The 23609-nt window shown below is 62.6% G+C and overlaps 2 protein-coding genes across 2 annotated transcripts in view; one reads left to right on the plus strand and one right to left on the minus strand.

The window, feature by feature from the left end:
* The window catches only part of LOC134507779 (zinc finger protein 239-like), a 6222-nt gene extending 3583 nt beyond the window's left edge, over positions 1-2639 (minus strand). Inside the window, exon 1 of the mRNA XM_063318646.1 lies at positions 2635-2639. Within this exon, the coding sequence (XP_063174716.1) occupies positions 2635-2639 (5 nt within the window). The remainder of the gene's footprint in view (positions 1-2634) is intronic.
* Positions 2403-20715, plus strand: GABBR1 (gamma-aminobutyric acid type B receptor subunit 1). The gene is given in 19 exon segments (XM_063318664.1): positions 2403-2938; positions 6896-7030; positions 9407-9577; positions 9920-10021; positions 10364-10429; positions 11144-11335; positions 11431-11673; positions 11926-11989; positions 13394-13471; positions 13576-13726; positions 14121-14253; positions 14820-14936; positions 15032-15139; positions 17328-17421; positions 18018-18145; positions 18249-18377; positions 18836-18979; positions 19280-19345; positions 19347-20715. Coding segments are annotated over 19 exon segments (2505 nt in total). The 5' UTR covers positions 2403-2812; the 3' UTR covers positions 19605-20715.
* Positions 20716-23609: the final 2894 nt, after the last annotated feature.

Below are 23609 nucleotides of genomic sequence, written 5' to 3' on the forward strand. Positions count from 1 at the left end.
GCGGGACCCCCCCATCCAACCCCACACGGCTTCGTGGGGCAGGAGGCCCCTTCCTCCAGCCTTCATCCCTGCCTCCTCCTCCTCTTCCTCTTCCTCTTCCTCCTCCTCCTCCTCCCAGCCTTCCTCCCTCCATCCCTCCTCCTCCTCCCAGTCTTCCTCCGCTCCCCCCCATCCATCCCTCTCCTTCCTCCTCCTCTTCCTCCCTCTCTTCCTCCTCCCAGCCTTCCTCCCTCCATCCGTCTTCCTCCCCCTCCTCCTCCTCCTCCCAGCCTTCCTCCCTTCCCCATCCATCCCTCTCCTTCCTCCTCCTCCCAGCCTTCCTCCCTCCCCCATCCATCCCTCTCCTTCCTCCTCCTCTTCCTCCCTCTCTTCCTCCTCCCAGCCTTCCTCCCTCCATCCGTCTTCCTCCCCCTCCTCCTCCTCCTCCCAGCCTTCCTCCCTTCCCCATCCATCCCTCTCCTTCCTCCTCCTCCCAGCCTTCCTCCCTCCCCCATCCATCCCTCTCCTTCCTCCTCCTCTTCCTCCCTCTCTTCCTCCTCCCAGCCTTCCTCCCTCCATCCGTCTTCCTCCCCCTCCTCCTCCCAGCCTTCCTCCCTTCCCCATCCATCCCTCTCCTTCCTCCTCCTCCCAGCCTTCCTCCCTCCCCATCCATCCCTCTCCTTCCTCCTCCTCCTCCTCCTCCTCCCAGCCTTCCTCCCTCCCCCATCCATCCCTCTCCTTCCTCCTCCTCCTCCTCCTCCCTCTCCTCCTCCTCCCAGCCTTCCTCCCTCCATCCCTCCTCCTCCCCCTCCTCCTCCTCTTCCTCCCAGCCTTCCTCCCGCCCCCCTCCCTCCCTCCCCCTCCCTCCTCCTCCTCCTCCTCCTCCTCCCCCTCCTCTTCCTCCCAGCCTTCCTCGCTCCACCCCCCCCCCTTCTTCCCCCCCAGCCTTCCTCCCTCCCCCCGGCCCGGTCCCCCCCCCACCTTCCCCTCCCCTCTCCCGCATCCCTGCCTCCATCCCTGCCTCCATCCCTGCCTCCATCCCTGCCAGCCCCCCCCCCCCCCAGCTCCAGCCCTCGCTCTCGATCCCTTCCTCCCTCCCTCCGTCTTTCCGCCCCCCCAGCCCCCCATTTCCCAGCCCCATCCCTCGATTTCCCACCCCCAGCCCCCCATTTCCCGTCTCCATCCCTTCGTCTTTCCCCCTCCCCGTTTCTCCGTCCCTTCCCGTCTCCATCCCTTCGTCTTTCCCCCTCCCCGTTTCTCCATCCCTTCCCGTCTCCATCCCTTCGTCTTTCCCCGTCCCACCCCTCCGTCCTCTCCCGTCTCCATCCCTCCGTCTTCTCCGCCTCGAACCCCTCCGCCCTTCCCTGTCTCCGTCCCTCCGTCCTTTCCCATCCCCATCCCTCTGCCCTTCCCCATCTCCATCCTTTCCCATCCTCATCCCTCCGTCTTCTCCGCCCCGAATCCCTCCGTCCTTTCCCCGTCCCCATCCCTCCGTCTTCTCCGCCCCGAATCCCTCCGTCTCCTCCGCTCGCCAGCCCTCCGGATTTTCTGCTCCCCAGCCCTCCCTCTTCTCCGCTCTTCGTCTTTCCGCTCCCCGTCCTTCTCTTTTCCCAGCCCCATTCCCTCAGTTTTCCCAGCCCCATCCCTCTTATTTTCCATCCTCAGCCCTCCGTCTCTCCTCTCCCCATCCCATTTTTTATTTTCTCATCCCCATCCCGTTATTTTCCATCCCCATCCCTCCTATTTCCCATCCCTCTTATTTTCCTCTCCCCATCCCTCTTATTCCCCGTCCCCATCCCTCCGATTTTCCACCCCCCCCCCCCGATTTTCCATCCCCCCCTCAATTTTTCCCCCTCTCCGTCCCCTTATTTTCCGTCTCCCTGATTTTCCACACCCCCCCCGCTTTTCCCATCTCCATTCATTTATTTCCCTCTCCTCCTCCCCTTATTTCCCGCCCCCTCTTCCCCACACCGTTATCCCCCATCCCACGATTTCCCCATCCCGTTATTTCCCACCCTGTTATTCCCCATCCCATTAATCCCCATCCTATTATTTCCCGCCCCATTATTCCCCACCCCGTGATTTTCCCACCCCGTGATTTCCCACCCCGTTATCCCTCATCCCGCGATTTCCCCATCCCGTATTTCTCGCCCCCTTATCCCCCATCCCATTCACCCCCGCCCCATTCTTTCCCACCCCGCTCCTTCCCATCCCGTTACTCCCCATCCCATGATTTCCCACCCCGTGATTTCCCACCCCGTTATCCCCCATCCCGTGATTTCCCCATCCCGTTATTTCTCACCCCGTTATTCCCCATCCCGTTAATCGCCATCCCATTATTTTCCGCCCCGTGATTTCCCACCCCGTTATCTCCCATCCCCTTATTTATTCCCCATCCCGTTCATTTATTCCCCGTCCCGTTATTCCCCCCGTCCCGCTTATTTTCCCGGCTCCTCCGGCTCTCCCCCTCTCCCTCCCTCCCCGTCCCTCCTCCCCTCCCTCCCTCCCTCCCTCCCCCCGACTCCCCATTTCCCCTCCCCACCTCATCACCATTCCAACCTCACCGCCAGAGCCCGGTGACATCAAACATCCCCCCCCTTCCCCCTCCTCCTCCTCCTCCTCCTCCTCCTGCCACCGCCACCGAATCCCTCTTACGCCATGGCCGACCCAATCCCCGCCGTCCCAACGTCTTGACCCCCGGGAATGGCGGGTCCCCCCCCTGCCCCCCAAGCCACCTCGTTGGCTTTTGGTGGTGGCTCTCAACGTCTTGCTGGTGTCGCGCCCGGCGGTGGGGACAGGCAAGAAGGCGGTGCACGTCGGGGCGCTCTTCCCCATGAGCGGGGGGTGGCCGGGGGGCCAGGCCTGCCTGCCCGCCGTCCGCATGGCCTTGGAGGACATCAACAGTCGGAGGGACATCTTGCCCGATTACGAGTTGCGGCTCATCCATCATGACAGTAAAGTGAGAGAGGGGTTGGGGGCGGGGGGGGGGGTGGGGGGTGGGGTGGGCTGGGATGGGGGGGGACACACCGAGGGGTGGTGGGGATGGTGGTGGGTGGTGGGGATGGGGTAGGAGGACACCAAGACGTGCTTGGGATGGGGCAGGGGGGCACCGAGGGGTGGTTGGGATGGGGTAGGAGGACACCAGGAGGTGGTTGGGATGGGGCAGGAGGACACCGAGGGGTGGTTGGGGTGATGATGGGTGGTGGGATGGGGTAGGAGGACACCAGGAGGTGCTTGGGATGGGGCAGGGGGACGCTGAGGGGTGGTTGGGACGGGGGTAGGAGGACACTGAGGGGTGGTTGGGGTGATGATGGGTGGTGGGATGGGGTAGGAGGACACCAGGAGGTGGTTGGGATGGGGCAGGGGGACACTGAGGGGTGGTTGAGATGGGGTAGGTGGTGGAGATGTGTGCTGGAGATGATGGTGTGTGGTGGGGATGGGGCAGGAGGACACCAAGGGGTGGTTGGGATGATGATGGGTGGTGGGGATGGGGTAGGAGGACACGAAGAGGTGGTTGGGATGGGGCAGGAGGACACTGAGGGGTGGCGGGGATGGGGTAGGAGGACACGAAGAGGTGGTTGGGATGGGCAGGAGGACACTGAGGGGTGGCGGGGATGGGGATAGATGGTGGGGCTGGGTGGTGGAGATGGTGGTGGGTGGTTGGGATGGGGCAGGAGGACACCGAAGGGCGGTGGAGATGATGATGGGTGGTGGGATGGGATAGGAGGACAGCAGGAGGTGGTTGGGATGGGGCAGGAGGACGCCGAGGGGTGGTGGAGATGGGGCAGGTGGTGGAGATGGGTGCTGGAGACGATGACGGGTGGTGGGGATGGGGCAGGAGGACACCAAGAGGCGGCTGGGATGGGGCAGGAGGACACCGAGGGGTGGTGGGGATGACGGTGGGTGGGTGGCACGGGGTAGGAGGACAGCAGGAGGTGACAAGGATGGGGCAGGGGTATATGGGGCAGTGGGCATTGGGGCCACAGCAAGGATGGGGCAGGGCTATAGGGCAGGGCTATAGGGCAGGGATGACGGTGATGGGGCAGGGCTATGGGGCAGGGCTATAGGGCAGGGTTGCAGGGCTATAGGGCAGGGTGCTTCCTATATAGGGCAGTGGGTGCAAGGAGGGGGGCTGGTATATAGGGCAGGGGGCACGGGGGGGGGTGTGTGTGGCAGGAATGGGGCCGATATGTGGGGCAGGGCGGCAAGGATGGGGCAGGCATATGGGGCAGAGGGGTTAAGGCTGGGGGGGGGGGGGCAGATATATAGGGCAGGGGGGCCCCAGGCCGTATACAGGGCACCGGTGGGGGGAGCAGGGGATGTGCTGGGGGGCGGGTGAGGGGGGGGGGGGCGGTGCTGATGGCGCAGAACCTGGCGGGGGGCTGTGGGGCAGAGCTGTGGGGCGCAGAGGTGGGGGCAGAGGTTCCCGGTTGGGGTGCAGAGTGGGTCTGGCGAGGGGGGGGGGGGCGGCGTGAAATTGTTGGGGGGCAGAGGGAGATGGGGGGGTTGGAAGGGGCTGGGGGAGGGGGGCAATGGGGGGGGATTGGTGGAGGTTATGGGGCCAGGGATGGAGGTTATGGGGCAGGGGGTGGAGGTTATGGGGCGGGGGGGGGGGGGAGGATGAGGATGGCGGAGGCAGCTCAAGGTGAAGGCAGGGGCAGGCAGGAAGGGGGGGGCAGGCAGGGAGGGGGTGGGGGCCCAAGCGTCCGGCCTTGATATGGGTGGGGACCCCCCCTCCAGGCCGTGCCCCCCAACCATCCTGCCCCACACCTTCTGCCCCACATCCTCCCCCCCCCCGCCTCTGTCTGTCCTGCGGCTCCTCTGTCCTTCCTTCACCCTCTGCTCCCCCCCCACCATCCATCACCCCCCCCCCCAAATCCACCCCCCCCCCAAATCCGCCCCCCAAAATCCCCCCCAAAATCCCTCCTCCCCCCAACCCCCCCAAAGTCCCCCCCCTCAAAGTCCCCCCTCCCAAAATTCTCCCCCCAAATCCCCTCCCCAAATCCCCCCCCCCAAATTCTTCCCCCAAATCCCCCACAACCCCCCCCCAGGTCCCCCCCCAAAATCTCCCCCAAAGTGTCCCCCCCCCCGCCAAAATCCGACCTGCAAAATCCCCCCCCCCCCCAAAATCCCCCCCTCTCCCCAACCCCCCCCCCAAATCCTCCCCGAAACCCCCCCAAAATCCCCCCCCAAATCCCCTCCAACGCCCTACCCCCCCCAAAATCCGACCTACAAAATCCCCCCCCCCCCAAAAATCCACTCCCCCCACAAAATTCCGCCCCCCAACTCCCCGTGTCCCCCCCCCCCAGCCACGGCCAGCGCCCCTCCTGTCCCCTACCCCTCTCTCCATCTGTCCCCTCTGTCCCATCTCTCTGTCCCCCCCCCCCCCAACCCCTCCTCCACCCCCCCCACCCCCCCCCCGCTGTGTCCCGTCCCCCCCCCCCCCCCCGGTTGCCAGGGATACGGATGCTGCTGGGGCTGCCGCTGGGTTTGCCATGGCGACGGCGCCCGGGACCAGCCGTGCCCTGAATTATTCATCGACCCCCCCCCCCAGCAAAGAGCCAGGACACGGAAACGAGGGGGGGGGGGGGGGGGGGAGGGGCAGGCACACACCCCCCCCCCTCAAATCCCCCGCCCCCCCCATCTTCCCTTCCCCCCCCCCCCCCATCGGATCTCGGATGCCTGGATCCTACTGGAGGGGCTGGGCTCCAAAAGCCACCTCCCGGTGTTCCCAACCCCCCCCCCTTTGTGTCCCCAACCCCCCCCCTCCATGTCCCTAACCCCCCCCCTTGTGTCCCCAACCCCCCCCTCGTGTCCCTGTCCCCCCCCCCATCACAGACACCCGGGTCCCCCCCCTTGGACAGTCCTTTTGCTCCAGAAGCCACCTCCCAGCGTCCCCAACCCCCCCCCCCTTTGTGTCCCCAACCCCCCCCCCCCATGTCCCCAACCCCCCCCTTGTGTCCCCGTCCCCCCCCTGCCAGGTCCCAGACACCCGGGTCCTCCCCCCCCCCCCCTTGGACGGTCCTTTGGACTGGGATGGTGGTCTCATACTGGGGAGGTGCTGGGTGCTCCAGAAGCCACCTCCCAGCGTCCCCAAACCCCCCCCCGTGTGTCCCCCAACCCCCCCCACCCCCCATGTCCCCAACCCCCCCTTGTGTCCCCGTCCCCCCCCCCCCCCATCCCAGACACCCGGGGTCCCCCCCCCCTTGGACGGTCCTTTGGAAATGGCGCTGGTGGCTCATACTGGGACGTGCTGGCTCCAGAAGCCACCTCCCAGCGTCCCCAACCCCCCCACTTTGTGTCCCCAACCCCCCCCCCCCCCCCCATGTCCCCAACCCCCCCTTGTGTCCCCGTCCCCCCCCCCCCCATCCCAGACACCCGGGTCCCCCCCCCCTTGGACGGTCCTTTGGAATGGCGCTGGTGGCTCATACTGGGACGTGCTGGCTCCAGAAGCCACCTCCCAGCGTCCCCAACCCCCCCACTTTGTGTCCCCACGACCCCCCCCCCCCCATGTCCCCAACCCCCCCTTGTGTCCCCCGTCCCCCCCCCCCCCCATCCCAGACACCTGGGTCCCCCCCCCTTGGACGGTCCTTTGGAATGGCGCTGGTGGCTCATACTGGGAGGTGCTGGGCTCCAGAAGCCACCTCCCAGCATCCCCAACCCCCCCCTTTGTGTCCCCAACCCCCCCCCCCATGTCCACAACCCCCCCCCCCTTGTGTCCCTGTCCCCCCCCCACCGCGTCCCAGATGGGTCCTTTGAGCTGATGGGTGCCCGGATGCCTGGGTCCCCCCGCCTTGGAGGGTCTTTGGGATGGAGCTGGTGGCTCATACTGGGAGGTGGTGGGCTCCCGAAGCCACCTCCCAGTGTCCCCAAATCCCCCCATATGTGTCCCCCCCCCTTTCCCCCCCCCCCTCAGTGTGACCCCGGCCAGGCCACCAAGTACCTCTACGAGCTCCTCTACAACGACCCCATCAAGATCATCCTCATGCCCGGCTGTAGCAGCGTCTCCACGCTGGTGGCCGAGGCCGCCCGGATGTGGAACCTCATCGTGGTGAGGACCCCACCTCCACGTCCCCGTCCCCCGCCCCCCACCATGTCCCCAAGGTCACGGGGGTCCTGGGGGGGGGAGGGACACGGCAGGGGGGACAGAAGCTGGGGGACACCCCCCCCCCCACCACCACCCCTTTCACCCCTCCATCCCGCCCCGACCGCGTTGGGTTGGGTGGAGACCAAGGCGGGGATGGGGGTGACAGGGCGGTGCTTCAGCTGGTGCCTGTTGGGATGTACTGGGATGGGGGTGGGGGTCGGGGGGTGTCTCGGTGTCCCTGGAGCGGTTGGGGGTGGGGGGGGTTGTTGGGGGGGGAACACGTGGCGGGAGGCAGCGGGGCGCGTGGCAGCGGGGAACGCATGGCTGTAGCTACGGGGGTTGCTGGGGGGGGACGGCTGTGGCTTTCCGGGTGTTGGGATGGGTGCGACTGTTGGGGGGGGGAGGTGTGGTTGTTGCTGGGGGCGCAGCTGTTGCTTTCAGGTTGTTGCTACACGTGGGACCGTTGGGGGGTGCGGTTGTTGCTTGGTGGGTGGCTGTTGCCTTCAGGGTGTTGCTACTTGTGTCGTTGTTGCTGCCTGTGCGGTTGTTGCTCCAGGTGCACTTGTTGTTCCTTGTGCGGCTGTTGCTTTCAGGGTGGTGTTACACATGTGGTTGTTGCTGCCTGTGTGGCTGTTGCTACGTGTGCGACGGTTGGGGTTTGTGGTTGTTGCTTGGTGGGTGGCTGTTGCTCTCAGGGTGTTGCTACTTGTGTTGTTGTTGCTGCCGGTGTGGCTGTTGCTCCATGTGCAGTTGTTGCTCCGCGTGTGGCTGTTGCTTTCAGGGTGTTGTTACCTGTGTGGTTGTTGCTGCCCATGTGGCTGTTGCTACGTGTGCGGCTGTTGGTGTGTGTGGTTGTTGCTCCATGTGTGGTCGTTGCTTTCAGGGTGTTGCTACTTGTGTCGCTGCTGCGACTTGTGCAGTTGTTGCTCCATGTGCGGCTGTTGCTTTCAGGGTGTTGTTACATGTGTGGTTGTTGCTGCCTGGGCGGCTGTTGCTGCGTGTGTGACTGTTGCTTACAGGCTCTTGCAACGTGTGCGACTGTTGGTGTGTGTGGCTGTTGCTTGATGTGCAGCTGTTGCTTTCAGGTTGTTGCTCTGTGTGCGGTTATCGGTATATGTGCACGGCTTTTGCTGCCCGTGCAATTATTGCTTTCAGGTTGTTGTTACGTGTGTGGTTGTTGCTGCCTGTGCGGCTGTTGTGTCAGGTTGTCACCACCTGTGCGACCGTTGCTTTCAAGCTGTTGCTGGGTATGTGGTTGTTGCTACATGTGTGATTGTTGCTTTCAAGTTGTTACTGCATCTCCAGTTGTTGCTTTCAGGTTGTTGCTACCCATGTGGTTGTTGTTTTCAAGTTGTTGCTGTGGGTGTGATTGTTGCTTTTAAATTGTTGCCACCCGTAGTGTTGTTGCTTTCAAGTTGTCGCTACGTGCGTGGTTGTTGCCACCCATACGGGTGTTGCTTTCAGGTTGTTGCTTTTTGTCGACTGATGCTTTCAAGTTGTTGCTATGTGTGCAGTTGTTGCTACGTGTGCGGTTGTTGCTACGTGTGTGGTTGTTGCTACCCATACGGTTTTGTTGCTTTCAGGTTGTTGCTATCTGTGCGACTGTTGCTTTCAAGTTGTTGCTACGCGTGCGGCTGCCAGTACCCATACGGTTGTTGTTTTCAAGTTGTTGCTATCTGTGCGGCTGTTGCTTTCGGGTTGCTGCTACTTGTGCGACTGTTGCTTTCGGGTTGTTACTACAGCTGTGGTCGTTGCTATGTGTGCGGTTGTTGCTGCGTGTGCGGTTGTTGCTATGTGTGTGGTTGTTGCTACCCGTACAGTTTTGTTGCTTTCAGGTTGTTGCTATCAGTGCGGCTGTTGCTTTCGGGTTGTTACTACATCTGTGGTTGTTGCTACGTGTGCGGTTGTTGCTACGTCTGCGGTCGTTGCTTACAGGTTGTCGCTTTTTGTTGACTGTTGCTTTCGGGTTGTTGCTAGGCGCGCTGTTGTTGCTACACGTGCGGCTGTTGCTCCGTGTGCCGTCCCTGCTGCCCGCGCGGTTGTTGCTTTCAGGCTGTCGCTACGCCCGCAGCCGCGCCTAGACGGTTGTCGCTGGCCGTGCGGCTCTTTTGACACCCCCCCAGCCTTGCGGCGCGGCCGGCTGTAGCCGCGGTTGTACCCGCACCCGTTGCGATTCCCGGCCTGCCCCAACCGCTGGCGCCGACGATGGGCTACAGCTCCCGGGGGGTTGACGCCGGGCTACAGGGGGGGGGTGGTGGTGGTTGGTGGTGGTGGTGGTGGGGAGGGGGTGCGGGTCCGACTGTTGGGTGTTGACGCCCAGCCCGCCCCGCCCCGTTCCAGCTTTCCTACGGCTCCAGCTCCCCCGCCCTCTCCAACCGCCAGCGCTTCCCCACCTTCTTCCGCACCCACCCCTCGGCCACCCTGCACAACCCCACCCGCGTCCAGCTCTTCAAGAAGTGGGGCTGGACCAAGATCGCCACCATCCAGCAGACCACGGAGGTCTTCACCTCGGTACGCGCGGCCGGCAACCACCCCACCGCCGCTTGTCACCCCCACCCCCCACCCCCCCCAACCCAAAAAAACCCCAAAACCTGCCCCGCAACCCCTCGCCCCACCTCATCCTGGACCCACAGCTTGGTCCAAGCGTTAACGTTGACCCACCACCCACCCCCTTCCCGGCAAACAACTCGCCTCCCAACCCCTGCTTGGTGGCCCCCAACCCCGCCGTCCTCCCCGGACTCACTCTGCACTCTCTTTCCCTTCTGCCCCCCATCCCTGCCTGACCCTGCCCCTTGCCTGCCCCCCCCCCCCCCCCCGCCACCCCCCAACCCCTCCTGCCCCACCGCCAACCAGACCCTCGACGACCTGGACCAGCGGGTGAAGGAAGCCGGTTTGGAAATCACCTTCCGCCAGAGCTTCTTCTCCGACCCCGCCGCGCCCGTGCGTAACCTCAAGGTGAGTCCCACCTTGCCCTTGTCCCCAACGAGTGTCCCCGTCCCCCCCCCCATCTCCCCGGCACCCCACAACCATCGGGGGGGGGGGGAAGGAGGGCAGGTGGAGCCACGTCCCGCACCCCAAAGGCAGCAGAGACACCCCAAGCATCTGGGTCAACGGTGAACCTCCTCCAGCCGGGAGATGGGGAGCAACGTCCATGACCTTGGCTGTGCCGATGCCAAGGTTCTGGTCCTCCTCAGCACCCCTATGCAAAGTTATGCAAATGAGGATGGGTGGGATTGGGCCTCTAAGGAGGGAAGGGGAGCAGAAGTTCCCACCCCAGGGTGACTTGTCTCCCTACAGCGCCAGGACGCCCGTATCATTGTGGGGCTCTTCTACGAGACGGAGGCGCGTAAGGTCTTCTGCGAGGTGAGGGGTGGAAAGGGGGGGCACGGGGTAGCGGGGGGCCACCATGGTGGGGCTTACAGGAGGATGGGACCACGGGTGGCGTGCGGTAGAGAAGGGTGGGTGGACGTGGGGCAGTTGGGAGGGTGGGATGGAGCGAAGGGTGGTGGGACGTAGGGGTTGAGGGGGCAGAGAGCTGGTAGGAGGGAGGGGTGGAAGTGGGGGTAGATGTGAGGGTGGTGGGACAGACGGATGGACGGCTGGATGGACGGACGGATGGACGGACGGATGGACGAGTGGATGGATGGACGGACGGGTGGATGGGTGGATGGATGGACGGATGGACGGATGGACGGATGGATGGATGGACGGACAGATGGATGGACGGATGGACGGATGGGTGGATGGGTGGGTGGGTGGATGGATGGATGGATGGATGGGTGGATGGATGAGTGGCCAGGTGGGATGGTGGGATGGGAAATGGTTGAGTGGAGGCACAGGGTGAAGAGCAGATGGACAGAGGTCCAGCTGGATGGACAGGTGGGGTGGTGAGAAGGTGGGAAGGTTGAGCAGAGGCATGGGGTGAAGAGTGGATGGACGGAGATCTGGCTGGATGGGCATGATGGGGAGATGAGTGACGGGTGACTGGATGGGACAGGGTGAAGAGTGATGGACAGAGGGATGGTGGGAAGGATGGGGTGAAGGAAGGGTAAGACCACCACCCCTTGGCCCATACAGGTCTACAAGGAGAAGCTCTACGGCAAGAAGTACGTCTGGTTCCTCATCGGCTGGTACGCCGACAACTGGTTCCGCATCAAGGATCCGGCCATCAACTGCACCGAGGCAGAGATGGCCGAGGCCGTGGAAGGTCACGTCACCACCGAGATCGTCATGCTCAACCCTGAGAACACCCGCAGCATCTCCAACATGGTATGGGGAGGATGGAGGGGACAGATGGGACACCCCCGGGGGGGGTCCATTCTGTCCCACTCACCACGTCACCACTGTCTTGTTCCCTGGCCCAGACGTCCCAGGAGTTCATCGAGAAGCTGCAGAAGCGGTTGGGCAAGAACCCTGAGGAGACAGGAGGCTTTCAGGAGGCTCCGCTGGCCTACGATGCCATCTGGGCCCTGGCCCTGGCCCTCAACAAGACCTCAGCGGAGCTGGTGAAGAAGGGCTTGCGCCTGGAGGACTTCAACTACAACAACAAGAACATCACCGACGAGATCTACCGGGCCCTCAACTCCTCCGCCTTCGAGGGTGTCTCGGTGCGTTGCCCCACACCTGATCCCCTGCCAGTCCCTGGCCCCAGCGTGTCCTTTTTTCCCCAGCAAGGTCTCCCATGTCCTCAACTCCTCCGCCTTCAAGGTCATGGTGAAGGTGCCTTGAAAGCATCTGTCAAGGGTGCCCCCATGAGCTCCCGTGAAACTCCCAGAGAAAACGTTCTCCCAACACCCCTCCGGGGACGCGGTCCTGCCACCTGACAAGTCCCCGACACCCGTCTCCATCCCACCCCACAGGGACACGTCGTCTTCGACGCCAGCGGCTCCCGCATGGCCTGGACGCTCATTGAGCAGCTGCAAGGTGAGTGACCCCAGCCGTATCAGGGTGACACTGGCACCGCAGTGCATGTGGTGACCACCACCGAGCGTTCCGCAACGCCCTTTCACACGCAACAGCCGCAGCACGGCGGCGTGGCCACGTTGGCTGCACAACCACCCTGAGATGTTCACTGCAACGAGTCCCACCACCGAGCGGCCTCTCAAGGGGTGACAACCCCCTTCTCCTTTTGGCCTCGTATCCAAGTCACCCACACGCAACTGGTCCTGCACGTGACGGAGCAAGGTCCGGAGGTGGAGGAGCTTTGGGGGACGAGCTTGGGAGGAGAAAGTCATCAAGAGTAGTCAGGCATGGATTCGGCAAGAAGTCGTGCTTGGCCAACGTGGCCAACTTCTACTGGCCTGGTAGACAAGGGAAGAGCAGTGGACATTGTCTGCATTGGCTTCAGGAAGGCTTTCAGCGCTGTCTCTCAGAAGATCTTCATAGAGAAGGTGGTGAAGTCTGGGCTGGATGAATGGGGTGGACTGGAAACTGGCTGAACTGGTCCAGGGGGTGGGGATCAGTGGCAGAAGGTCCAGTTGGAGGCCAGTCACCAGCGGCGCACCCCAGGGGTCAATACTGGGTCCAGTCCTGTTCAACCTCTTCGTCAAAGATCCGGATGATGGGGCCGAGAGTATCCTCGGCCACTTTGCTGATGACACCAAACTGGGAGGAGCAGTTGAGATGCCAGAGGTTCGTGCCCCGGTCCAGACGGACCTTGACAGGTTGGAGAAGTGGCCTGAGAGGAACCTCATGAAGTTCAACGAGGGGAAGTGCTCCGGGAACAACCCCAGGCACCAGAAGAGGCGCTGGGGTCAACCAGCTTTGCGGAGAAGACCCATGGAGTCCTGGGGGACACCAAGTTGACCAGGAGGAGTCAGTGATGTGGCAAAGGTGGCAAACGGTGTCCTGGGCTGCACCAGGAGGAGCTCTGGAATAGGTCGAGGAGGTGATCCTGACCCTCATCTTTGATGAGCCACCTCTGCCATGACGGGGCAGATACTGGGCTTCCCAGTACAGGAGAGCTACTGGAGAGCATCCAGCAAAAGGCCATGAAGATGATGAAGGGACTGGAGTACAGGAGGCTCCAGCAGACCATCAGGAACCACTTTTTCGTGGTGCCGGTGACCAAGCACTGGCAGAAGGTGCCCAGAGAGGTGGTGGTGGAGTCTCCATCCTTGGAGCCAACCAAACGCCCCACGGATGTGACCATGGACGACGTCCTCTGGGTGGTCTTGCTTGAGCAGGGGGTTGCACCAGATGACCCCCAGAGGTCCCTTCCAACCCCCCCCCCCCCCAGGCTGTGATCCTGTGGGGGTGTGCACCAACGCTGGAGGGGTGTTCGCTCCTCCTTCCCTCCCGCTTCACCCGTCCCTGTTGTCCTTGCAGGAGGTGTCTACAAGAAGATTGGCTACTACGACAGCACCAAGGACAACCTGTCCTGGTACAACAACGACAAGTGGATTGGTGAGCGTGGGGTGGGACCAAGGGGGTCACTGCCATGGGGAAGGGTTGGGAAGACCCCACCACCACCACCACCATGTCCCCTAATTGTGCCATGGGCTCTGCAGGAGGTGCCCCTCCAGCCGATTACACCAAGGTCATCACCACCTTCCGATTCCTGTCCCAGAAGCTCTTCATCTCCGTCTCGGTGCTGGCCTCGTTGGGCATCCTCCTGGCCATCATCTGCCTGGCCTTCAACATCTACAACGGGCATGTCCGGTTAGTGATCCTCCCTGTTTTCCCAGGGTTTTTTTTGGGGGAAATACACCTTCCCTTTGCCATAACTGCTAAAAAAAAGCTCAGCCGCGGGTGGTTCGCAACACCCAGAGGGGAAAAAAAAAGGGGATTATGTGCTCCCGCGTCCTCCTACAGAAGACGACGGTGACAAAACGTTGTCGTTAGTAGATAACCCAGTTGCCCGTTCTCGCTGCGTAGGAGCTTCGGGTGCTGTCAAGCGTCTGGGTTGTAGCACGTGGTTTCCTGCGATCTCGCTTCGCGTCCCCATTTCTCGCGTCCCGTTGGGTTGGCTGAACGTCACACACCACCAATCGCTGGGCACGGTGGCCGGGTGACATGCCACCTCCTCAACAACCCACCACCCCCTGCCCCACAGGTACATCCAGAACTCCCAGCCGTACCTGAACAACATGACGGCTGTGGGCTGCACCCTGGCGCTCGCTGCCGTCTTCCCCCTAGGACTCGACGGGTACCACATCGGGCCGGGGCTTTTCCCTTTCGTCTGCCAGGTATGGGGCTGGTGGGGGCATTGTGGGGTACAGGCGGAGTGGGGACAACCAGGGGGTGGGGACAGCTGGAGGAGGAGCAGTTGGAGATACAGCCAGGGGATGGGGACAACCAGAGGAGGAACTGTTGGAGATACAACTAGGGGACGGGGACAGTTGGAGGAGGAACCGTTGGAGATACAACCAGGGGATGGGGACAACAGAAGGAGGAACAGTTGGAGGAGGAACAGTTGGAGATACAATCAGGGGATGGGGACAGACACAGGAGGAACAGTTGGAGGAGGAACAGTTGGAGATACAACCAGGGGATGGGGACAGTTGGAGGAGGAACCATTTGAGATACAACCAGAGGATGGGAGCAACTGGAGGAGGAACAGTTGGAGGTACAACCAGGGAATGGGGACAACAGGAGGATGAACAGTCGGGAGTAGAGCCGGGCTCTTCCAAACCGGTTGGCCAAAGGAGGTCTACGGGAGGGGGTTACACCCCGTGGGCGTGTAGCGGAGGTAGGTACGGCTGGATGGGGAGGTCCAACCAGTTCTTCCCGTCCCCCCCCGTCCCCTCCCCAGGCCCGGCTGTGGCTCCTGGGGCTGGGGTTCAGCCTGGCCTATGGCAGCATGTTCACCAAGATCTGGTGGGTCCACACCGTCTTCACCAAGAAGGAGGACAAGAAGGAGAAGAGGAAGGTGAGGGGTGACCTGGTGGGTCATGGGGGGACTTGGGGCAGGGGAGAGGGTGGTCACGGGGGGTCTCGGTGACACTGTGTTGTCCCCACACCCAGACCCTGGAGCCTTGGAAGCTGTACGCCACCGTGGGGCTGCTTGTGGGTCTGGACGTGGTCACGCTGATCATCTGGCAAATCGTGGACCCCCTGCACCGCACCATTGAGGTGGGGCAATGCTTGGGGGGGTGCTCTCCACACTGGGGGTGCTGGGGCGGGGGGGGGATGCCCATGGTGTTGGGGTGCTCCTGGGGGGATGCTCATGGTGGTGGGGTGCTACTAGAGGGGATGGCCATGGTGGTGGGGTGCTGCTGGGGGGTGCTCGTGAAGTTGGGGGGATGCTCAAGGCGTTGGGGTGCTACTGGGGTGATGCTCATGGGTTTGGGGTGCTACTGGGAGGATGTCCATGGTGTTGGGGTGCTACTACGGGGATGCTCTTGACTTTGGGGGGATCCTCATGGTGTTGGGGTGCTGCTGGGGAGGATGGTCTTGACATTGGGGTGATGCTCATGGGTTTGGGGTGCTACTGGGAGGATGTCCATGCTGTTGGGGTGCTACTGTGAGGATGCTCTTGACTTTGGGAGGATCCTCATGGTGTTGGGGTGCTGCTGGAGGGATGCTCATGGTGGTGGGGTGCTACTAGAGGGGATGGCCATGGTGGTGGGGTGCTGCTGAGGGGTGCTCGTGATAGTGGGGGGATGCTCAAGGCGTTGGGGTCCATCTGGGGGAATGGTCTTGACATTGGAGGGATGCTCAAGGTGTTGGGGTGCTGCTGGGGTGATGCTCATGGGTTTGGGGTGCTACTGGGAGCATGTCCATGGTGTTGGGGTGCTACTGTGGGGATGCTCTTGACTTTGGGGGGATCCTCATGGTGCTGGGGTGCTGCTGGAGGGGATGCCCATGATGTTGGGGTGCTGCTGGGGAGGATGGTCTTGACATTGGGGTGATGCTCATGGGTTTGGGGTGCTACTGGGAGCATGTCCATGGTGTTGGGGTGCTACTGTGGGGATGCTCTTGACTTTGGGGGGATTCTCATGGTGTTGGGGTGCTGCTGGAGGGGATGCCCATGATGTTGGGGTGCTGCTGGGGAGGATGGTCTTGACATTGGGGTGATGCTCATGGGTTTGGGGTGCTACTGGGAGCATGTCCATGGTGTTGGGGTGCTACTGTGAGGATGCTCTTGACTTTGGGGGGATCCTCATGGTGTTGGGGTGCTACTGTGAGGATGCTCTTGACTTTGGGGGGATCCTCATGGTGTTGGGGTGCTACTGTGAGGATGCTCTTGACTTTGGGGGGATCCTCATGGTGTTGGGGTGCTGCTGGAGGGGATGCCCATGATGTTGGGGTGCTGCTGGGGAGGATGGTCTTGACATTGGGGTGATGCTCATGGGTTTGGGGTGCTACTGGGAGGATGTCCATGGTGTTGGGGTGCTACTGTGAGGATGCTCTTGACTTTGGGAGGATCCTCCTGGTGTTGGGGTGCTGCTGGAGGGATGCTCATGGTGTTGGGGTGCTACTAGAGGGGATGGCCACGGTGGTGGGGTGCTGCTGGGGGTGCTCGTGATAGTGGGGGGATGCTCAAGGCGTTGGGGTCCATCTGGGGGAATGGTCTTGACATTGGAGGGATGCTCAAGGTGTTGGGGTGCTACTGGGGGGATGTCCATGGTGTTGGGGTGCTACTATGGGGATGCTCTTGAGTTTGGGGGGGATCCTCATGGTGTTGGGGCAGTGCTGAGGGGGTGCTCGTGATGTTGGGGGGCTGCTCAAGGTGTTGGGGTGCTGCTGGGGGGATGCTCTTGACATTGGGGTGAGGCTTATGGGTTTGGGGTGCTACTGGGGGGATGTCCAAGGTCTTGAGGTGCTGCTGAGGGGGTGCTTGCAATGTTGGGGAGATGCTCAAGGTGTTGGGGTGCTACTGGGGGGACGTCCATGGTGTTGGGGTGCTGCTGGGGGGGGGGATGCTCGCAACGTTACGGGGATGCTTGAGGTGTTGGGGTGTTGCTGGAGGGATGTCCATGGTGACGGGGTGCTGCTGGGGCAATGGTTATGGTGGTGGGGTGCCACTAGAGGCATGGCCATGATGTTGGGGTGCTGCGCAAGGTGTTGGGGTGCTGCTGGGGGGGGGGGGAGGAGATGGTCTTGCCTTTGGGGTGATGCTCATGGTGTTGGAGTGCTGCTGGGGGGATGCCCATGGTGTTGGGGTGCTGCTGGGGGGTTGCTCTTGACTTTGGAGGGGGGGATCCTCATGGTGTCACGGGGATACTTGTGGCATCGGGGCACTGCTGGGGGGACCCCGCAGCAAAAGGTCCCCCCCCAACCACCCCATCTCCCCTCTCACCCCCTCCCCGCCCCCCAGGAGTTCACCAAGGAGGAGCCCAAGACGGACACGGACGTCTCCATCCTGCCCCAGCTGGAGCATTGCAGCTCCACCAAGATGAACACCTGGCTCGGTGGGCGGGGGAGGGTGTGTGGGGGGGCCGGAGGGGTGGGAGATGGGCAGAGCTGAGGGCGTGGGGGCAGGACTTGGCGGGGGTACAGGCAGGACTGGGGGGGTACAGGCAAGGTTGGGGGGCACAGGTGAGTTGTAGAGAGCCAAGGGGAGACCCAGGCACCCATGGGGGCCGGGGCAGGGGGCGGGGCAGGGGGGTGTCCCTGCTTGACCACCCATAGGTCCCCCACCCCAAACCACGTGAGGGTCTCTCTTTGACCACCCACAGCTCCCCCCACCCCAAACCAGGTGGGGGTCCCCGTTTGACCACCCATGGTTCTCCACTAGACCAGGTGGGGGTCCCTCTTTGATCACCCACGGTTCCCGCCCACCCTGGGCCAGTCGGGGGGGGTCTCCATTTGACCACCCATGGTTCCCCCCCACCCCCAGACCAGGTGTGTGTGGGGGTCCGTCTTTGACCACCCATGGTTCCCCCCACCTAGAGCCAGGTGAAGGTCCCTATTTGACCACCCACAGTTCCCCGCACCCCAGACCAGGTGGGGGGGGGGGGGGGGGGTCCATCTTTGACCACCCATGGTCGTGTCTCCCCCCTCCCAGGGATATTTTACGGCTTCAAGGGGTTGCTGCTGCTGCTGGGCATCTTCCTGGCCTACGAAACCAAGAGCGTGTCCACGGAGAAGATCAATGACCACCGAGCGGTGGGCATGGCCATCTACAACGTGGCGGTAAGTCAGGGTGGCTCTGCCCCCCTCCATCTTCACCCCCACATCCCATACGGTGACACCCCCCCCCCCCCAAAAAAAAAACCCATCCCCTTCCTCCCCACAGGTCCTCTGCCTCATCACGGCGCCCGTCACCATGATCCTCAGCAGCCAACAGGACGCGGCCTTCGCCTTCGCCTCGTTGGCCGTCGTCTTCTCCTCCTACATCACCTTGGTCGTCCTCTTTGTCCCCAAGGTGTCAGTGGGGAAGGGGGTGGCGGGGTCGGGGTGTTTCTTCTGGGGTGGGGAGGAACAGGCGTCCTACATCCTCTCCGTGTAGGGCCAAGGTGTTGCCTCTTGCAGAGGTTTCTTCTCCAGCTGGGTCATGGAGTTGGCGATGATGGTCAACACAGGACACGGGGGACAACTGGGTGTGGGGGTTGCTTGGGGCAGGGGGACAGATTTGACATCCCCAACGCGTCGGTAGGGAAGAGGGTGGCAGGGTCCAGGTGTTTCTTCTGGGGTGGGGAGGAACAGGCGTCCTACGTCCTCCCCTTGTAGGTCAAGGTGTTGCCTCTGCAGAGGTTTCTTCTCCAGTAGGGTCATGGAGTTGGCGATGACAGTCAATAGGGGACACGGGGGACAACCGGGTGTGGGTGTTTCCCGAGGGAGGAGGCGGGGGGGGACACCGTTGGCAAGCGGGGCCCATTACAGATGCGCCGCCTGATCACCCGGGGCGAGTGGCAGTCGGAGCAGCAGGACACCATGAAGACAGGCTCCTCCACCAACAACAACGAGGAGGAGAAATCCCGACTCTTGGAGAAGGAGAACCGGGAGCTGGAGAAAATCATTGCTGAGGTGGGCGGGGGGGTGTGTGTGTGTGGGAGGGTGGAAACCAAGGTGTGTGGGGGGGAACCCCAAAAAAACATGGTTTGGGGGTGGCCACCCCCTAGAGGTGGGGGTGTAGCTTCAGGGTTGTAGCTTCAACCTGTGCCACAAGGGGCAGAACATCTCCGAGGTACCAACACCTCAACGTTGGGGGGGGGTGAGGTGATGTGGGAAGGTGTGATGTGGGGGGGGGGGGGGTGTCCCAACACCGTTAATGGGTATTAGGGTGGTATCTGACCACCCCACCCCCCAAAATTTGTCACCCGGCAGAAGGAAGAACGCGTATCGGAACTCCGCCAGCAGCTCCAGGACCGCCAGCAGCTCCGCTCCCGCCGACGGTCGTCCAACCCATCCCGGGAAGCCGACAACCATTTCGCCCCGGGGTTGGGTGCCACCCCCGCCCCCCCGGCCCCCTTTTACCAACCCAACCTCCCCCTGGTCCGCTGCCTGGTCTCCGAACAAGCCGACAAACTCGGCCGGGGCAACTGCGACGGGAGCCGTGTCCATCTCCTCTATAAGTGACCCCCCCCCAGCCTTTCCGTGGAGGGCGGGGCTAAGAGCAAAGGGGCGGGGCTATTTGATGGGGTGGAGCTAAAAGGGGTGTGGTCGGGGTGTGGTGGGCAGGGAGGGCGGAGCCTCTTGGCCTTATTATTAATTTTTTTTTTAACGTGTCTCTCTGTCTTAACCCCGGGGGACCGCGGCTCCCGCTGGGTTCCCCCCACCCTCCCGGGGCTCCGGGTGTCACCCGCCCTCCGACTGTTGTCAGGCGGAAAACTATGGGGTGGGGGGTGGTGGTGATGGGTGGGTCTTAATTAAGGGGGGAGGGGGGCAGAGTGAGGGAGGGAGGAGTTAATGATATGGAACACCCCCCCCCCCCAAACTCCCCTACAGTCGTCCCGCTACCCCACAACCATCTCCTACAGTCATCCCGTCACCCCTACAGGTGTCCCGGCTCCCCTACAGCCATTCTGTCTCCCCTACAGTCGTCCCAGCTCCCTTACAGCCATCTCCTACAGTCATCCTGTCTCCCCTACAGCCGTCCCAGCTCCCCTACAGTCGTCCCCTCACCCCTACAGCCGTTCCATCCCCCCTAAAGTCAATCCATCTCCCCTACAGACGTCTCCTACAGTCGTCCCCTCTCCCCTACAGCCATTCTGTCTCCCCTACAACCCTCCCAGCTCCCTTACAGCCATGTCCTGCAGTTGTCCTGTCTCCCCTACAGCCACCCCACCACTCCTACAGCCATCCCGACTCCCTACAGCCATGTCCTACAGTCGCCACCCCGTCTCCCCTACAGCTGTCTGCTACAGTTGTCCCATCTCCTCTACAGTCGTCCCACCTCCCCTCCAACCGTCCCACCTCCCTCCCCCCTCCAACCGTAGCACACAGTCGGACAATCCTGCTGACTCCTCCTCCAACCTGTCCCTGCTACACCCCCACAACGTCCCCTCCATCCCCCAAGCGCTGTCGCACACAACCGGCTCCCAGTGTAGCAACCAACCGTTCTGTTAACGCCCCCCTCCCCCCGCAGTAACAGTGTTATTGTAGCCCGGTGTTAGTACAGGCGACGTGGGGACACAGGACGAGGCCCAGGGATGCAGGTGGTTGTATCACAAGCGGCGATTCCCGTAGTTTAATGTCAGGCTGTAGTTTAGTCAGACTGTAGTGCACAACTCGTACGTACAATCAAATCGTATTGCACATCAGGATCGGTTACTGTAACGCGTGGTCCGGCTGTAGCTGACTGCTGGTTTGGGATCAGTTGTTGGTACAACCGGATTCGGGGTTTTTTTTTGGTTTTTTTTTTTTTTTTTTTTTAAATGCTGTATCGGCCGACTGTAGCTTGCCACCGCCTGCGGCGAGGTGTGAGCGCAGGCGGAGAGTCTGCGGCTGGGGTTGGGTGGTGGAGGTCGGGTCCTGTACGCGCAGACTGTTGTATCCGGGGTCTGGTTTACTCAGATGTACAGTCGCACTTTAGTGGACAACCGGACCCTGCTTCTTCTCACCTGGCTGGTGTGGTGTTTCACCCTGGGGAAGGGGAACCACCCCGTACCCCAACCACCGGCGTCGGGTCCCTTCCCCGGGCCAGGGGTACCCCCCGTACGGTCATGGTCACAGTTGTCCTCCAGTGGTTGGGCTCAGCTCAGGGGCAGGGGGTGACGGTGAATCCAAGGAAAGGAACCGGCTGATCCCAGATCCGGGCTGGTCCTGGGTCCGACTGTTCCTGGATCCCAGATCCAGGCGGTTCCTGGATCAGGCCTGATTCTGGATCCATCTCATCATGGATCCAGGCTGGTCCTGGATCTGATTGTGCCTGGAACCAGGATATTCCTGGATCTGGACGACCCTCGGTCTGGGCTGTTCCTGGGTCCAGGCTGGTCCCGGATCCACCCTGATCCCAGATCCGGGCTGTTTCTGGATCTGATTGTTACTGGGTCCAGCCTGACTCCGGATCTGGTTGTGGAGCCAGGCTGGTCCTGGATCTGATTGTTCTTGGAACCTGGATATTCCTAGATCTGGACGATCCTCAATCTAGGCTGTTCCTGGGTCCAGGCTGGTCCCAGATCCAGGCGGTTCCCAGATCTGATTTTTCCTGGGTGCAGCCTGATCCTGGATCCAGTTGGTCACGGATCCAGCTTGGTGCCAGATCTGGCTGTTCCCAGATTCAGGCCCATCCTGAATCGGGGATGGATCGAGCCTGGTCCCGGATCTGACTGTTCCTGGACCCAGCCTGGTTCTGGCTCCGTGTGATCCTGGATCCGGCCTGGTCCCAGATGGAGCCTGGTCCCGGATCCAGCCTGCTCCTGGATTTCATTGTTCCTGGGTCCGACTATTGCTGGGTTTGGCCTGATCCTGGATCCAGTTGGTTGTGGATCCAGGCTGGTGCCGGATCCGGCTGTTCCCGGATCCCACTGATCCTGGATCCAGCCTGGTCCCGGCTCCAGGTGATCCTGGATCCAGCCGGGTCCTGGATTTCATTGTTCCTGGGTCCGACTGTTCCTGGGTTTGGCCTGATCCTGGATCCAGTTGGTTGTGCATCCAGGCTGGTGCCGGATCCGGCTGTTCCTGGATCCAGCCTGGTGCTGGATCCTGGCTGTTCCTGGATCTGATTGTTCCTGGGTCCGACTGTTGTTTGATTGCTCGTGGGTCCAGCCTGGTTCTGGATCCGACTGTTCCTGGATCGTCCTGGATCCAGCCTCTCCAGCACCAGCTACAACCAACCCCCGCCCCCGCCTCGTGTCCTTGCTTTGATGTCAACCCCCCCCAAAAAAACCCCAACAAATAATCCCTGTTCCCCCCCACGTCCAACACCCCCCCCCCCCCCCCCCAAAACACACATTGTCCCCAAACACCGTCCCCACCCAGTGCCACCGGTACCAGGGACGGCGCCGATAGGGGCTGGGGAAGGCGGTGGCCGTGCCAGGTGCCGTGGGGAGGGTGGAAAATGCCGGGGGGGGGGGGGGGGGGGAAGGAAATTAAACACCCTGTCACGCCTAATTACCCCCAAACCCCCCCATCAGGCACCCCAGAGGAAGGGATCCCCCCGTTCCTCTCCCTCCGCTGAACCAAAACCGGCGGTTTACAGCCCAAAAACCCAGCCTGCAACCACGGGATGTGACCCCGGAGGGGGCGGGGGGGGCACAAGCAAGGTGGTGGTGGGGGGGGGAGGGTTTGTCCTTGGGATCAGGGTCGGAAAAGCACCAGGACACAGTCGGCATCCAGGAAACCCCCCACCACCACCACCTATTTAATATGGGGGGAGGGACAGGGCTGGTCCTGTGTGTTGTGGGTCGCTCCTGTGTCCCATCCCATCCCCCCCCCACCAAAAAATCCTGACCCCCAGGTGGGTGCCCCCCCCCCGCCCCACCACCTTGGAGCCACACGTAGGCGAGGACACGAGCCCAGAGAGCAGCGGGGACGTGTCCCCCCACGGGGGCCACCAAGAACCCCTGGGGGTCCGTGACATGGAGATGGGGGCGGGGGGGGCCTCTTAATATGGGGGCCAGTCTGGCTCCCCCCCCCAGGTGCTGTTTGTCACCGGCCCCCCCTCGCTGCACGCCACGGGCTGGAGGAAGAAGAGGAAGACCCCGCAGAACACCAACACCCCCGCCACCGTCAAGACCACCGTCAAGGCCACCGCTCGGTAGAGGGACCACCGCTCCGAGAGCCTGGAGGGGTTGGCGGGGGGGTCGGGGGGGTCAGGCGGCCCCAATTCTAAGCTGAGGGTGACGGTGGGGAGCTCATCGCGGGGTCTGGGGCGTCGGGGGGGGGACACATAGAGGAGCCCCTTGGGTCGGTTGAAGCGGACGGAGGCGGTGGGACCAGGGGGGAGGAGATCCAGGAGATGGGGGGGGGGTGGGCAAAGCGGGGGGGGCCGCGACGGCGGGGCAAGGCCGTGGGGCGGCGGCAGATGGGGCAAAGCAAAGCCCGGGGGGGGGCGGGGGTCACCAGGGTGACTTTGGCCAAGCATTCGAGGCAGAAAGTGTGGCCGCACCCCAAAGTTTTGGGCACCTTGAAGAGGCGGTCGTAGGGGGCGAAGCAGATGACACAATCCAGGGCGGGGGGGGGACACCCCTCGGCGTCCCCAGCCATGGCCGGG

This window comes from Chroicocephalus ridibundus, chromosome 28, assembly GCF_963924245.1.
Source record: "Chroicocephalus ridibundus chromosome 28, bChrRid1.1, whole genome shotgun sequence".
NCBI lineage: Eukaryota > Metazoa > Chordata > Aves > Charadriiformes > Laridae > Chroicocephalus > Chroicocephalus ridibundus.